At 38.9% G+C, this 14,753-nt stretch overlaps 1 protein-coding gene across 1 annotated transcript; it reads right to left on the bottom strand.

The window, feature by feature from the left end:
* Positions 1–1,266: 1,266 nt before the first annotated feature.
* LOC139168101 (arylacetamide deacetylase-like) lies at positions 1,267–11,500 on the bottom strand. The gene is made up of 5 exons (XM_070753450.1): positions 11,280–11,500; positions 8,781–9,003; positions 5,316–5,385; positions 3,448–3,619; positions 1,267–1,993 (listed from the first exon to the last, which is right to left on the bottom strand). Exons 1-5 carry the CDS (start codon positions 11,415–11,417, stop codon positions 1,385–1,387), a joined length of 1,212 nt encoding a protein of 403 aa, XP_070609551.1. The 5' UTR covers positions 11,418–11,500; the 3' UTR covers positions 1,267–1,384.
* Positions 11,501–14,753: the final 3,253 nt, after the last annotated feature.

Genomic DNA, 14,753 nt, shown 5'->3' with positions numbered 1-14,753 from the left:
GAGGAGCAGGTGGCGCAGTGTTCCCTCTAATTATTTTTTGGGGTGGGCGGAAAAGTATAGTGTCTGAGCAGCAGTCCCTTTGGGACTGGGCGGCACTCTTTCCCTCTCACTCTTCCCTCTCGGCTTCTGGGCAGGTTTGAAAAACTCTGAGTTGATGATGATTTTTAAGTGAGCCATTGCTCACTGCTCAGCTTAGAGGGAACTATGGGTGGCGCGCTGCTCTCCACTGAGCTTGCCTAGTCTGACAATGGATGCCTGCGGGTAGTGCTGCTCCCCTTGCTCTCCGAGCAGCACTACCAGAAGCCATTCATTGTCAGCCTAGGCAAGTTCAGCAGAGAGCAGTGTGGTGCCAAGCCAACCCTCCAGCGCTGTGCTCCCAAAAGCCAGGCTAATGGAAGCTAAACATGTGCCAGATGTGCAGGTGTGTGCCGGACACATACACATGCCTTCCCCTGCTGTCGGGAATGCACCGGTAGAACTGCCGATGGCAGTCCTTCACTGGACACAAGCCTATAATTTCACACATGAAATGGTCAAAAGCTTTATTTTTCATTTTAAGTTATTAATCATGTAATGGTTATACGGGTCCCCATATATTTATTTATTGGATTTGTATGCCGCCCCTCTCTGGAGACTCGGGGCGGCTAACAGCAACAATAAAACAGTGTACAATAGTAATCTGATATTAGAAATGATTAAAAATCCATTAATATAAAAACCAAACATACATACATACATACCATGCATAGAATTGTAAAGGGCTAGGGGGAAAGAGGATCTCAATTCCATGCCTGGCAGCAGAGGTGGGTTTTAAGTTGCTTACGAAAGGCAAGGAGAGTGGGGGCAGTTCTAATCTCTGGGGGGAGTTGGTTCCAGAGGTCCGGGGACGCCACAGAGAAGGCTCTTCCCCTGGGTCCCGCCAGGTGACATTGTTTAGTTGACGGGACCCGGAGAAGATCCACTCTGTGGGACCTAACTAGTCGCTGGGATTCGTGCAGCAGAAGGCGGTCCCTGAGGTAATCTGGTCCGGTGCCATGAAGGGCTTTATAGGTCATAACCAACACTTTGAATTGTGACCAGAAACTGATCGGCAACCAATGCAGACTGCGGAGTTTTGGAGTAACATGGGCATACATGGGGAAACCCATCATTGCTCTCGCAGCTGCATATATGCTACCTTCTCTTCTCATACTTATTCATACAGCAGGAAACAAGACATTCTAAGTATAATAATAAATAGTAAATAAAAACAAGAGATACTAAGTATAATAACTGAAGATTTACAGTGTAAAATTTATTGATAATGTCCCTGAAAAAATATATAAATTGAATGAAAAATAATGAATTTAAGGCGACCATCTTCTGGTAGTATATATGTCTCTTTTCACAGATTCTTATTTAGCCACTCAATGTAGTTGTTAGCAATTCTGTGTCCCATATTTACTGCCAAAGGGCCTGTAATAAATGATAGAACACCATGAACACCATTGTTGACATGTTCATGTGCTACTTGAACTCCTGCTTCCCTAAGACGGGAAACATACATGAGTCCATCATCCCTCAAGACATCATATTGACAAGTGAGGACATATGTAAGTGGTAAACCCCGAAGTTTGATGTCCTCAACTAAAAGTGGTGCAAGCCTTGGATCCAGTAACCCTGGATGTTTGTGTCCAGTTTTGGAATTTCTATGTGATGGGTCAGTATAAACGTGGCCTTTTTTAAATCTTTCAGGTAGCCACTTACTCCAGTTTACAAATTTAAAAAAATGGTTGAACTCAGCAGGAACATGTTGGTTTGTCTCTAAAGCTTTGGGAAAAGAGTCATCTGATGTTATATATTCACTGATGAATTTGATCATTAGTGTTTTAGTCAGAATTGGCATGTTTTTATTATCCTGATAGGATGGCAATTCCAGATCAATAGCCTGAAGAGCAGGGTAGAATAAAACTTGAATCTTGAATTTAGCTTTGACGTCATGGTCATCTAGAAGCTAGAAAAGAAAAGTATTTATTAGAAATATTTTTCTTCTGAAAGATGGACTATTTAATATGTTTTGTATTTTGTAATGTAAGCAAAACATTACATTACCAAAGAACCATTAACATTTCAAGGCTTATACATTTTCTATCTCTTTTATTCAAAATTGTAGGGAGAACACCCTGATATGTTTTTCACAGTACAGTATATATAATCTGCCAATTTTCTACAGTAATAACTTTTGAAGAAAATTGCAAATAAAATACTGGAAGATATCTTATTACACTTGCTACCCAAAGATATCTTGAGAACTTCAGTATGTTCCAATCTTATTTATGACTATAATTTAATTATTCTTTATCATTACTCTGTGTAGTTTAGCTGTTTTAGAAGTTATTTGACTCTTTTTCAATTCTTTTTCATAGTGCAAATAGGCTGGATAAGGGAAAAGAACAGAGCGAGGGAAGATTTAATTTTTTTTCTTTAAAATACAGTTGTGTTCAATATGGCATACTAACATTGTCCCCAAAAGTGTCTTGTCTTATATCATTCATCGCTGACATGAACATGTTAAATTTACTTTGATGATGTTGTTGAGCTTGTTTTATTCTTGCAATGGAGGTGAAGTTACACCTTTCCTTCATACTTAAGCCTTTATAGCTTCCTAATATAGAAATGATGTTGAATAACCATAGAAACATAGAAACATAGAAGACTGACGGCAGAAAAAGACCTCATGGTCCATCTAGTCTGTCCTTATACTATTTCCTGTATTTTATCTTACAATGGATATATGTTTATCCCAGGCATGTTTAAATTCAGTTACTGTGGATTTACCAACCACATCTGCTGGAAGTTTGTTCCAAGGATCTACTACTCTTTCAGTGAAATAATATTTTCTCACATTGCTTTTCATCTTTCCCCCAACTAACTTCAGATTGTGTCCCCTTGTTCTTATGTTCACTTCCCTCCTGAACCTTATTTAACCCTTCAACATATTTAAATGTTTCGATCATGTCCCCCCTTTTCCTTCTGTCTTCCAGACTATACAGATTGAGTTCGTTAAGTCTTTCCTCATACGTTTTATGCTTAAGACCTTCCACCATTCTTGTAGCCCGTCTTTGGACCCATTCAATTTTGTCAATATATTTTGTAGGTGAGGTCTCCAGAACTGAACACAGTATTCCAAATGTAGTCTCACCAGCGCTCTATATAAGGGGATCACAATCTCTCTCTTCTATAGAGCGCTGGTGAGACCACATTTGGAATACTGTGTTCAGTTCTGGAGACCTCACGTACAAAAAGATACTGACAACCATTTGCCTGAAGTAGTTAGGGTCTCCTGCCCAAGCAGGGTTTGGACTAGAAGACCTCCAAGGTCCCTTCTAACTCTGTTGTTGTTGTTGTTGTTGTTGTTGTTATTATTATTATTATTATTATTATTATTATTATTATTGTAATTCTTACCTGCTGGGTTACAGCTGCGGCTAAATTACCTCCTGCGCTGTCTCCTGCAATGGCGATGCGACTTGGGTCTACATTATATTTCTCCAGAATGCTGCTTTGTAGAAAGTATTTTGCTACTGAGTACACATCTTCAAATGCAACTGGAAACCGATATTTTGGAGCCAGCCTATAACTTTTTGGAATTGATTTTAAAAGACAATGACAAAAATATATAAATTCCGTGTTTATAAAACAAAATTAATTTATCACTAGATTTACACTATTGATACTAGATTTTAAAAAGTATAGAATTTTTTTTTCAATTCCTGACTGATTTATGTGCTGAATGATCAATAATGTTTCCCCCCCTTTTACTGACTAACTCTAATCTGGTCTGTTTTGTCAATAGAATAATTACGCTTCATAGAAAGTTATGTCATATGGAAGCTATAAATTATATGGAATAATCTGAGACAGAATAATTTTTAACTTTGAAGAATACCATTAGCTTTTCTTAAAAAAAGCATCTGCTAAGCACGACTGATGTAATAATCTGTGGAAATACTCTTAAGAAAGAGAAGAAGAACCACGGCCCATAGATATGAGATAAGAGACACCTGAGCTCACAAAAGGAATGGGGTGTGGAAAGCATGTCAGAAGAAACCACCCTGGCTTCTTTGAAATGAAAGGCAATAGGAAAAAATGCAATATTTTTTTAAATTACCATATTTTTCAGAGTATAAGATGCACCTTAGTTTTTGAGGAGGAAAATAGGGAGGATTGCTTACCAGATATTTATCTGGCTAGCATCCTTAGTCTGGTCAGCTTCAGCATATTATTTTATCCCCCAGTTAGGGCTTAAAAAAACCTTATTTGGAGAGAGTAACAATTAAAGAGCTTGCAAGCTGGTAAGAGCTGGGAACATTGTTAGCACCTGGTTAGGGCTCGAAAGGGACATTTGAAGCAAATAAAGTAAGGGAAAAAAGCCTGCACAGACTTAGGGCTTGGAAAATATTCTTTGCAGAGAGTAACAATTCAAGAGCTTGCAAGCTGGTAAGAGCTAGGAACATTGTTAGCACCTGGTTAGGGCTCAAAAGGAACGTTTGAAGCAAGTAAAGTAATGAAAAAAAGCCTGCACAGACTTAGGGCTTGGAAAATATTCTTTGCGGAGAGTAATAGTGAAAGAATTTGCAAGCTGGTAAGAGCTGGGAACATAGTTAGCACCTGATTAGGGCTGGAAAGAAACTTATTAAGGGCAAGTTGAGCAATGGAAAAAACCCTGGGAAGACTTAGAGTTTGGAAAACATTCTTAACAGAGAGTAACAATGAAAGAGCCTTCAGGATAAGAGCTGGGAAGATCTTAGCACCTAGTTAGGGCTGGGGGGGGAAAGCTACATTCAGTGTATTGAGCAGCACCCAAATTTTCAGCCATTTTAGGGAGGGAAAAGGTGCGAAAGATATGGTATAACCTTGCAATAAACATAGCATTACTATTCATAGTGTTGCTTTCATGTTTGTATTACCACAAAAGGCTGATAATTGGGATTGTGAAATGTATATTTTAGTCTTTTGAAATGATTTGTACATTTCAGTTTATGTATTCAAATATTATTACACTGTTTTCCAATCCTATTCTGTTCATTTACACTTTGCAAAAAGTATAAAAGGTAGTAAATATAAAACTATATTAGTTATCCCTTACAAATAAGAAATAATACTTACAGCACAGCATATGCAAAGAAGTATAATTTAGCAACCAATAACAATATACATGGGGCTTCAAAGTGCCAGTTTGTACTATTACTAATCATTAATTAATTTATTGTTTATAGAAAAAGATTAGAAAAAAATTAATGAACAAAAATGTATACTTCAAACACCATTCTTACTCGACTGACACGACAACAGCATTTACTCTTTCTGATGTCCATCTTGATAAGAGGTCATACGTTTTCATGGCTGTGAAAAATAAGTGGCAAAGTCTCAAATAAAGCTACATTCCGAGTATTGAGTAAAGCATATTTTATTATTCTTTCAATACCAATACACAGTACATGCTTTAAACCAGTGGTCCCCAACTTTTTTTCCACCAGGGACCAGTTTCAGTAAGACAATTTTTCTATGGCCCGGTGGGGGCGGAAAGGGGTGTGGTTGGGCACGGGATTAAGCATGGGTGTGTAGCTTATTGTTCCATTGCCTCTCTTTCCTCCCCCCCCCTTTTTAATTTTGTGCGGGAACCAAGGTGACAGACGGAGGAAGGGCAGGAGGGGGTGGTTTCCTGTCTCTTTCCCCTCCCGTTCACTCAGGACCACCGTTTGCCTTGGGCCGAGGTGGTCCACCTGAGGGAGAAAACTTTTGCTTCCTTCCTTCCTTCTGGTAGTTTCAGAGGACACCCCCCCCACCCGCACCAGCTGGGATTGCAGCAAGGAATCCCAGGGGGGGAGGTGCCTCCATGGACACAGTCGCCTTCCTTTGTGATCGCTGCCTGCTTGGAGCGCCCACCATTGCCAGGTCCGGTAATTTTCTTGCAGCAAGGAATCCTTCCAAAAGAAAATTACCGGAGCTGATGGTGAGGGCTTCATGGTCACACGCACACCCCTGGCTTCGCTCCCGCCCAGGCCCCCAGGAATAGGGTGGGGAAGCCTAGCCAAAAAAAGAGCTGCACAATGCCAAAGCCTTTCCGTCTGAGCTGCAGGCAGAGTGAGGGCTTCGCAAGGAGGAAATAGACCACTTTCGACGAGGGAAGGAAGACAGGAAAGGAAGCAAGCAAGCAAGCAAATGTTTTCTCAACCCGAGGCAAACGGTGGTCCCGAGTGAACGGGAGGGGAAAGAGACAGGAAACAGTTTGGCACTCGCCAGCTCCACAGCAGCTGCTGACTCCGCGGACCGGTGCAACATGCCCCGCGGCCCGGTACTGGTCCACGGCCCGGCGGTTGGGGACCCCTGCTTTAAACTACCAAAGAGTGAGTTTAGCCTGTCACCATAGAAACCTAAGGAACATCAAGCTCCTTTTACGAATAGCAGAAATATTTCTGCCTCATGGTCAGGTGAGGTCTGAAGTCCTAAGCCTACACAATTCTAACAAGTTGTTTTCTGTTTCCTTTGGAAGGACTTTCTTGAAACTTTCAATGAATTTCTAATCAAATAGAAACATAGAGACATAGAAGTCTGGCGGCAGAAAAATACCTCATGGTCCATCTAGTCTGCCCTTATACTATTTTCTGTATTTTATCTTAGGATGGATATATGTTTATCCCAGGCATGTTTAAATTCAGTTACTGTGGATTTATCTACCACGTCTGCTGGAAGTTTGTTCCAAGGATCTACTACTCTTTCAGTAAAATAATATTTTCTCATGTTGCTTTTGATCTTTCCCTTAACTAACTTCAGATTGTGTCCCCTTGTTTTTGTGTTCACTTTCCTATTCAAAACACTTCCCTCCTGGACCTTATTTAACCCTTTGACATATTTAAATGTTTCAATCATGTCCCCCCCTTTTCCTTCTGTCCTCCAGACTATACAGATTGAGTTCATTAAGTCTTTCCTGATACGTTTTATGCTTAAGACCTTCCACCATTCTTGTAGCCCGTCTTTGGACCCGTTCAATTTTGTCAATATCTTTTTGTAGGTGAGGTCTCCAGAACTGAACACAGTATTCCAAATGTGGTCTCACCAGCACTCTATATAGCGGGATCATAATCTCCCTCTTCCTGCTCGTTATACCTCTAGCTATGCAGTCAAGCATCCTACTTGCTTTCCCTACCGCCTGACTGCACTGTTCACCCATTTTGAGACTGTCTGAAATCACTGTTTCCTAATCTTGGCAACTTCAAGATTTCCCAAATTCTATTGGCTGAAGAATTCTGGGAGTGGAAATTAATTTTGGGATCATTATAAAATTTGTGAGTCAAAGGTAAACTTCTCTCATCTTTATTATTCAGCAATTGCTAGAAATGATACTGCTCCGGCTTAGGCTGCCAAGAAAGACTACCAAAGTAGAGAAGCAAGTAGTCAACAGGATGTGAAAATATTTTTAAATGGCTTTTGAACATTCCCTTCTTTAAAATGGAGTAGGAATACTTTTCCATAGATTAAGCACAGTTTTAGTGTGCCTGGGTCTGTCTTCCTTCATCTTTGTGAAACTCAATGCTCTATCTGATTTGAAAGAAATTGGATATTTCGTTGTTTCTAATGGGAAATTAACATGCTACTAGAACTAAGCCTAGAACTAAGACGCCTTAAACATGATCTAAGTATTGCCCACAAGATCATATGCTGCAACGTCCTGCCTGTCAGCAACTACTTCAACTTCAACCACAACAACACAAGAGCACACAACAGATTTAAACTTAATATTAACCGCTCCAAACTTGACTGTAAAAAATATGACTTCAGTAACCGAGTTGTCGAAGCGTGGAACTCATTACCGGACTCCATTGTGTCATCCCCAAACCCCCAACACTTTACCCTTAGATTATCTACGGTTGACCTATCCAGATTCCTAAGAGGTCAGTAAGGGGCGAGTACAAGTGCACTAGAGTGCCTTCCGTCCTCTGTCCTATTGCTCTCCTATATCTCCTATTCCTTTCTTCTATTCCTATATCTCTTCTTCTATTCTTTCATTGATATGTTCTATTACTATATCTTCTTTTCTATTCTTTCATACATATATTTTACTATGAGTATCTCCTCTCTAACCTTCATCATGTATTTTACTATGTGTATATATATATATATATATATATATATATATATATATATATATATATATATATATATACCCACTAAAACTCTAATTGTGTATTGGAATAAATAAATAACTAACTAACTAATATATATATATATATATATATATATATATATATATATATATATATATATATATACATACATACATACATACATACATACATACATACATACATACATATATATATATATATATATATATATATATATATATAGTAACAGCTTCCTTTATGTTGGAGAAGCCTTCTTGGTCCTTCATCCCATAAATATCTGTAGAAAATAAAAGAAAAGGGATGGCTGCAACTTAGTGCTTTGTTTTCCCTACCGCTCAGATTATATTATAAATTAAAATTGGCAAGACAATGAACTAGCAAGAGCTAGAGCAGTTGGGAGAAGCCTCAATTTACCTTTTGACAATTGTAAATCTTGTACCTTTTATGCAGTTCATTTTGTGAGAATCTTCAAGATGGTTGTTAAAATTAATTAATTAGCTGCCACTCCAAGAAGTTTGGATATATTTATTATACCTCAATGAAAGCCCTGTGACATCAGAATAAATAGATTATTTGAGACCCACATTAATAGAACAAAATACTTATGCTTACTTGATGATCCTACACACCATCCACCTCCATGAACGAAAATCACTGCTCTTTTCAATATATCCGACTGCTTTGTAGGAATGTAAAGACGTACTGGAACATGGCTAAATTCTGTGTCTGTTACAATAACTTTTCCATCAGATCTAGGTGGTGTATATTCAGCATATATATACAGATTTATAACATCCATATAGTGTCCAAGACCCAACTTCTCCACAATTGTGCCCTGCAAAACAAAAGAAATGTTAACATCTTTTTTTCTTCTTCAAAGAAAGACCATTCTGAAAGGAATTCATGTTTACGGAGCCCATCATCTCAGGTGCCTGCAGGCTGCAGATACTAGAAATAGCAAACAAGGGACTCTGTAAAGGCAGAGAAAACAGGGAGGTAATAAAGTAGGAAAGCAATACTGTATAAGAGAAAAAGAAGACAAGACATAAATAATATATCTGAGGAGCTGGATGGGTGTCATCAGACTCAAGTTCAATCCCAAAAAGACCGAGTTTGCCTCCCAAGGCCAACACCATCTGTCCTTCCATCACCCTGGGTGGGGGAGAGACTTTTGACCCCCTCAGAGAAGATCCGCAACTTGGGAATCCTCCTTGATCCACAGCTGAAGTTAGAACAACATCTCTCAGCTATGGCGAGGGGGACATTTGGACAGGTCTGCCTGGTGCACCAGTTTGTTTGTTTGTTTGTTTGTTTACTTATTTACTTGCTTGCTTGCTTGCTTGCTTGCTTGCTTGCTTGCTTGCTTGCTTGCTTGCTTGCTTGCTTGCTTGCTTGCTTGCTTGCTTGCTTGCTTGCTTGCTTACTTACTTATTTAATCCAATACACAATAATACACAATGAAGGTTACAGAGGATATAGTAGAGAAGAAATACGAGATATAGGAGAGACTATAGGACAGGGGACGGAAGGCACTCTAGTGCGCTTATGTACGGCCTCATTTGGACAGGGAGTCTCTTGTACTTAGAAAAACACTGACCTGGTTAGAAAAGAGCACAAATGTAGGAAAAGGTTTTGCAATTGCATAGAGCAGAATTGAATTCTCAAGACAGAATGTCGAAAAAATGAAAGAAGCCCTGCGGGACTAATGATTACTAATACTGTATCTGCTAAGATTAGATAAGGCGAAGAGTATTCTGGGTAGTATTGTTGCTATGGGACATCATTATTATACTGCACTTGTAACATTACTCTATAAATTGCACTCGCCAAACAGGTAGAACTTGTGTTCTCCCTCAAGCCCTTAGAATAAACTTGGCTCAAATCAAAATGTGGATTCTCCACTCGCTGAAGAGGGTAAAGTACAAGCACCCCAGGCAGATGAAAACTGATATGCTGCAACTGCAATATCTTGCATAACCTCAACAGAAACTCAGAAGGCTGCTCATGCAGCAGCATGTAAAAAGACTAATCCGTTTCAGTGCCTAGGATAGACATCGACAGCTAAAATTCGGGGGGGGGGGGTATATTAAACAATGAGTGTTTCCTATTTGGGATGACTTGGGGAGGCTAATAAAATGCAAGCAACTTTTCCCTTTCTGTATGCAGGCACAAGATAAAATAGACAGGTAACATACATTGTATACATTACCAATTAAGCATTGCTGGTTTTTTAATTATATATGGGATTTTAGTAGTAACTTTTACTTAATTAGATTTGTTGCTGTGTTGCTTTTGTACCCTGTGAGCTGCCCCGAGTCTTTTAAAAAGGGCGGCATACAAATCTAATAAATGATAATGATAATAATAATATTAATAATATTAATAATAATATTAATAATAATAATAATAATAATAATAATAATAATAATAATAATAATGATAATAAATTAGTCTGGAAATAATGAGATGGTGACAAAAAGAAATGCAAGAATTTACTCAGTTCAGCAAACAGATACATAAGACGTGAAAGAAGTATTTTATTTCTTTTTTCCCCTATCATTTTCCATCAAGTGCACCATCTGTTTTTCTGGAACAACCAAGAATTGATCCATTTAGTTGCAGCAGGAATTTGATCACCGAGCTGACTTTTATACCTAAGGCTGGTCTAGAATTCCAGTTTCCAGCTTAGTGCCTTAACCAGTAGATCAATTTAGTTCTCTTGAGTGTCTGAAGTATATATTATATCCAATATGTATATATATATATATATATATTTAAAAACCTACCTTGCTCAGAGTCTAATGTTCTGGAAGAAAATGTTTTGTAAAACGATAAGTTTCTAAAATGTAGACAGAAAGTTGTTCTAGTTTTTAATATATGAGATAATTATATCCAGAAAAGGTGTAGAAAAATACATACATTTAATCTCTTGTTCCCTCCCCCCAAATAATATTTAGTATCTGCTTTCAGTATTATGGGTCTTCATTTTACATATAGTGTTCTTGATTCTTGTTGTTGTTTTTTCTGGCATTATCTTACTTCCCTAAAAGCACAACTTTCCCCTTCATGCATTCTCAGATATAAGCACAGGAAATAAATGTCTCAACTTACCACATGACCTAGGCTTCTAAAGGCAGCATCTAAAAGCATCAACTTCCAGGATTCTTCCACATTTTCTGGCACAGGCTTGTAGATGTAGTAGGCTATCAAAGTAGAAGCTACCAGAAGGTAGAAGAATTTTCCTCCCATCTTTTCCTCCGTCTGCTTTATTCAACTCTCACTTTCACTGACTCATCTCAGGAGGATTGCAACACTGACAGGTCAGCTGATCTGATCAAGCATTCCACTTGATCTCATTGGTAAAGTTACTACAAGAGGCACTTTGTTAAATATTCACAAATATTCTGGCACTACCTCCAAATCAGGACAAGATCCAAAAAAAAAGAAGATTTAGAACAGTATGGTATTTATGGGAAATGATTGGAGATGGATAAAATAATGCTAGGGACAATAGAGGGAAAATGCATATACAGTAGTAGCTCTACTTACCCCGAGTCTTCGGAGAGGGGCGGCAAATCTAATAAATTATTATTATTATTATTATTATTATTATTATTATTATTATTATTACTATTACTTTTATTATTATTAGTTGTATTAGTGTTATTATTAGTATTATTGTTATTATTAATGTTGTTGTTATTATTATTATTATTTTATTTATTTATTTATTTATTTATGTGTTTGTTTGTTTGTTTGTTTGTTTATTTATTTGTTCGATTTTTATGCCGCCCTTCTCCTTAGACTCAGGGTGGCTTACAACATGTTAGCAATAGCACTTTTTAACATAGCTAAGCTATTGCCCCCACAATCCGGGTCCTCATTTTAACCACCTCGGAAGGATGGAAGGCTGAGTCAACCTTGAGCCGGTGATGAGATTTGAACCGCTGACCTTCAGATCTACAGTCAGCTTCAGTGGTCTGCAGTACAGCACTCTACCTGCTGCACCCCCCCGGCTTATTATTATTATTATTATTATTATTATTATTATTATTATTATTATTATATAATTTAATTCATTCCGTGACCAGGTTCTTAAGTAGAAAGGTTTATAAGTAGAAGCAATTTTTCCCATAGGAATCAATGTAAAAGCAAATAATGTGTGCAAACCCATTAGGAAATAAATAAAGGCTTGGGATTTGGATGGGAGGAGGAGGAGGACAGTCGCTGCTGAAGGAAGAAGGTGAGGTGAGGTGAATTTAAAAAAATCCAAAACTTTAAGGCTTAAAAAAAAGGTAAAGGACTCTGAGGCGGGGAGGAGCATGCGCCTCCCATACACCCAGTGCGAGGCTGCCTTCCATACACTGTGCCAGAGAGAGAAACCCATGTGGGTAAGAGGGGGGAACACCACCGAAAGGCTCCTTTAGCAGCCTAGAAAAGCCTGAGATGGCTGAGATTAAAGGGGGAATGGTAGGAAACTGGCCGGGCCTTTCTGCCGTTCTCTAATTTCCTGGGAAATTTTCCCGGGCTCGGATTCTTAAGTAGAAAATGGTTCTTAAGAAGAGGCAAAAAATATCTTGAACACCCGGTTCTTATCTAGAAAAGTTCTTAAGTAGAGGCATTCTTAAGTAGAAGTACCACTGTAACCTCTTTCTAACATTCACAATGGAAAAAGAAACTGTGAAGGAGACTTTGATAAATTGGGCTAGAAATTTCAGATGGAGTATTGAATTGGACCATTGGGACTATGGGAAGAAAAATATAAATTAACGATATCAGCAGCCTATAAGGAAAACCTCTACAAAATGTTTTATCATTGCCATTTATTATTTATTTATTTATTTATTAGATTTGTATGCCGCCCCTCTCCGAAGACTCGGAGCGGCTCACAACAGCAACACAAAATACAAATCCAATTATTAAAACGTTATAATATGATTATATCATGATCATTATTAAAGGCATTATAATTAGTTTTGGGTGAACGCATCAAAGTTCAGGTTCAGCGGGTTCGGACGAACTTACGGTGGAGTTCGGGTAAGTTCACCGAACCCAAACCCCAACCCCAACACTTCTGGCCCTGCCCTCCCATCTTCTGCCAAAGCAGCCTGCGGCCGCCTGTCTCCTTTTTTTACAGAAAAGGCTCGGATGCTGCAGGCGCACCTCTTCCGTAAGCTGAGCCTTTTCCGCAAGAAATAAAAGGAGACAGGTGGCCGCGGGCTGCCCTGGGCAATGGACACAACATGGGGGAGAGCCGCACCACCTCCAAGCCCAAAATTTTCCCGCCACGGGAATGGCGCTGCAACCAAAAGGAGGCGGGGAATCCCATTTGCTTACCGCCCACGCTGGGATTCTGGAGGGCGAGGCTTTGACATCTCAGAGACTCCTTCCTGGCCTGTGGCTTTATTTCCTCAAATCCCCTGTTTTGGCCCCAGCCAGGAAGGAGTCTCCATAATGCAAAGCCCCACCCCCGGAATCCCAGCGTGGGCAGCAAGCAAATGGGATTCCCCACCTCCTTTTGCTTGCAGTGCCATTCCTGAGGTGGGGAAATCCCATCAATACTGGGCAGCCCACCTTCTTGCTGAGGGGGTGGGGCGGGAAGCAAAGCCCAAGCGGAGGGCATCCAAGATGGGGGAGCTGCTGCATGCACTGGTGCAGGTATTTTGGGCTCGGAGGCAGCGCGACTCTCCCCCCCTGTTATGCCCATTGCCCAGGGCAGCCTTAGCTCACTCCAGCGCTCTTTGGAAAAGGGAGGGGTGGGTTCTGTGTTTTAAGACTTTGTGGACTTCAACTCCCAGAGTTCCTCAGCCAGCTTTGCTGAGTCAGAGCCCTCCCCACCTCCACCTCCCACCCACTGCGGTGTTCAAGTGAACGTTGAACCTGAACTTTTTAAAAAGTCCAGGTTTGGGTTCTGTATGTTGAATACCGCAAAGTTCTACATGGACCCGAACTATGCAAGTTCGGTTCGCCCAACACTAATTATAATATAAATGACTGTATAATATAGGATAGTGAATCATAGAAAGAGAATTAATGTAAATAAAATGTTATGGATGATATTGATACCGATATGGAAATGTTATAATGAGTAAAAATTTGTGTTCTGTTTTTTAATGTTGAAAATGTTTAATACAAACTATTAAAAAAAAATATTCACCATTTTTCAATTGATAAAACACATTTTGCTTTGATGGTTAGAGGGCGAGACAGTTCTTGATTATTTAAAAACCTTTGGTTTTTTTAGGGAAGCTCTATATTCAAATTTTAAAGGATTGCAACACACTTTATTCACTTCACTGGAAATTTCCTTTGAATAGCATAACTAAAATTATAAGTTGCAAAGTTGCTGGACAGAAAGTGAAATTGCTGGATTTACAGAGGAGACAGAATAAATCAATAGAAAAATCATATGATTTAGCTTAATAAAATAAAGATGCTATCACACTGAGCAGTCTTCTTGGTTAAAAAAGTGATTACTGACTTCTTATGGACTGTTCTCTTGTCTTTAATAAATAATATTTAATATTTAATTAAAACATGATTATTAAAATGAATTAATTTTTCAAATATATTTAATAAAATGTT

Source organism: Erythrolamprus reginae, chromosome 5 (assembly GCF_031021105.1).
Source record: "Erythrolamprus reginae isolate rEryReg1 chromosome 5, rEryReg1.hap1, whole genome shotgun sequence".
Lineage (NCBI taxonomy): Eukaryota > Metazoa > Chordata > Lepidosauria > Squamata > Dipsadidae > Erythrolamprus > Erythrolamprus reginae.
This window is presented reverse-complemented; position numbering and strand designations above follow the sequence as displayed.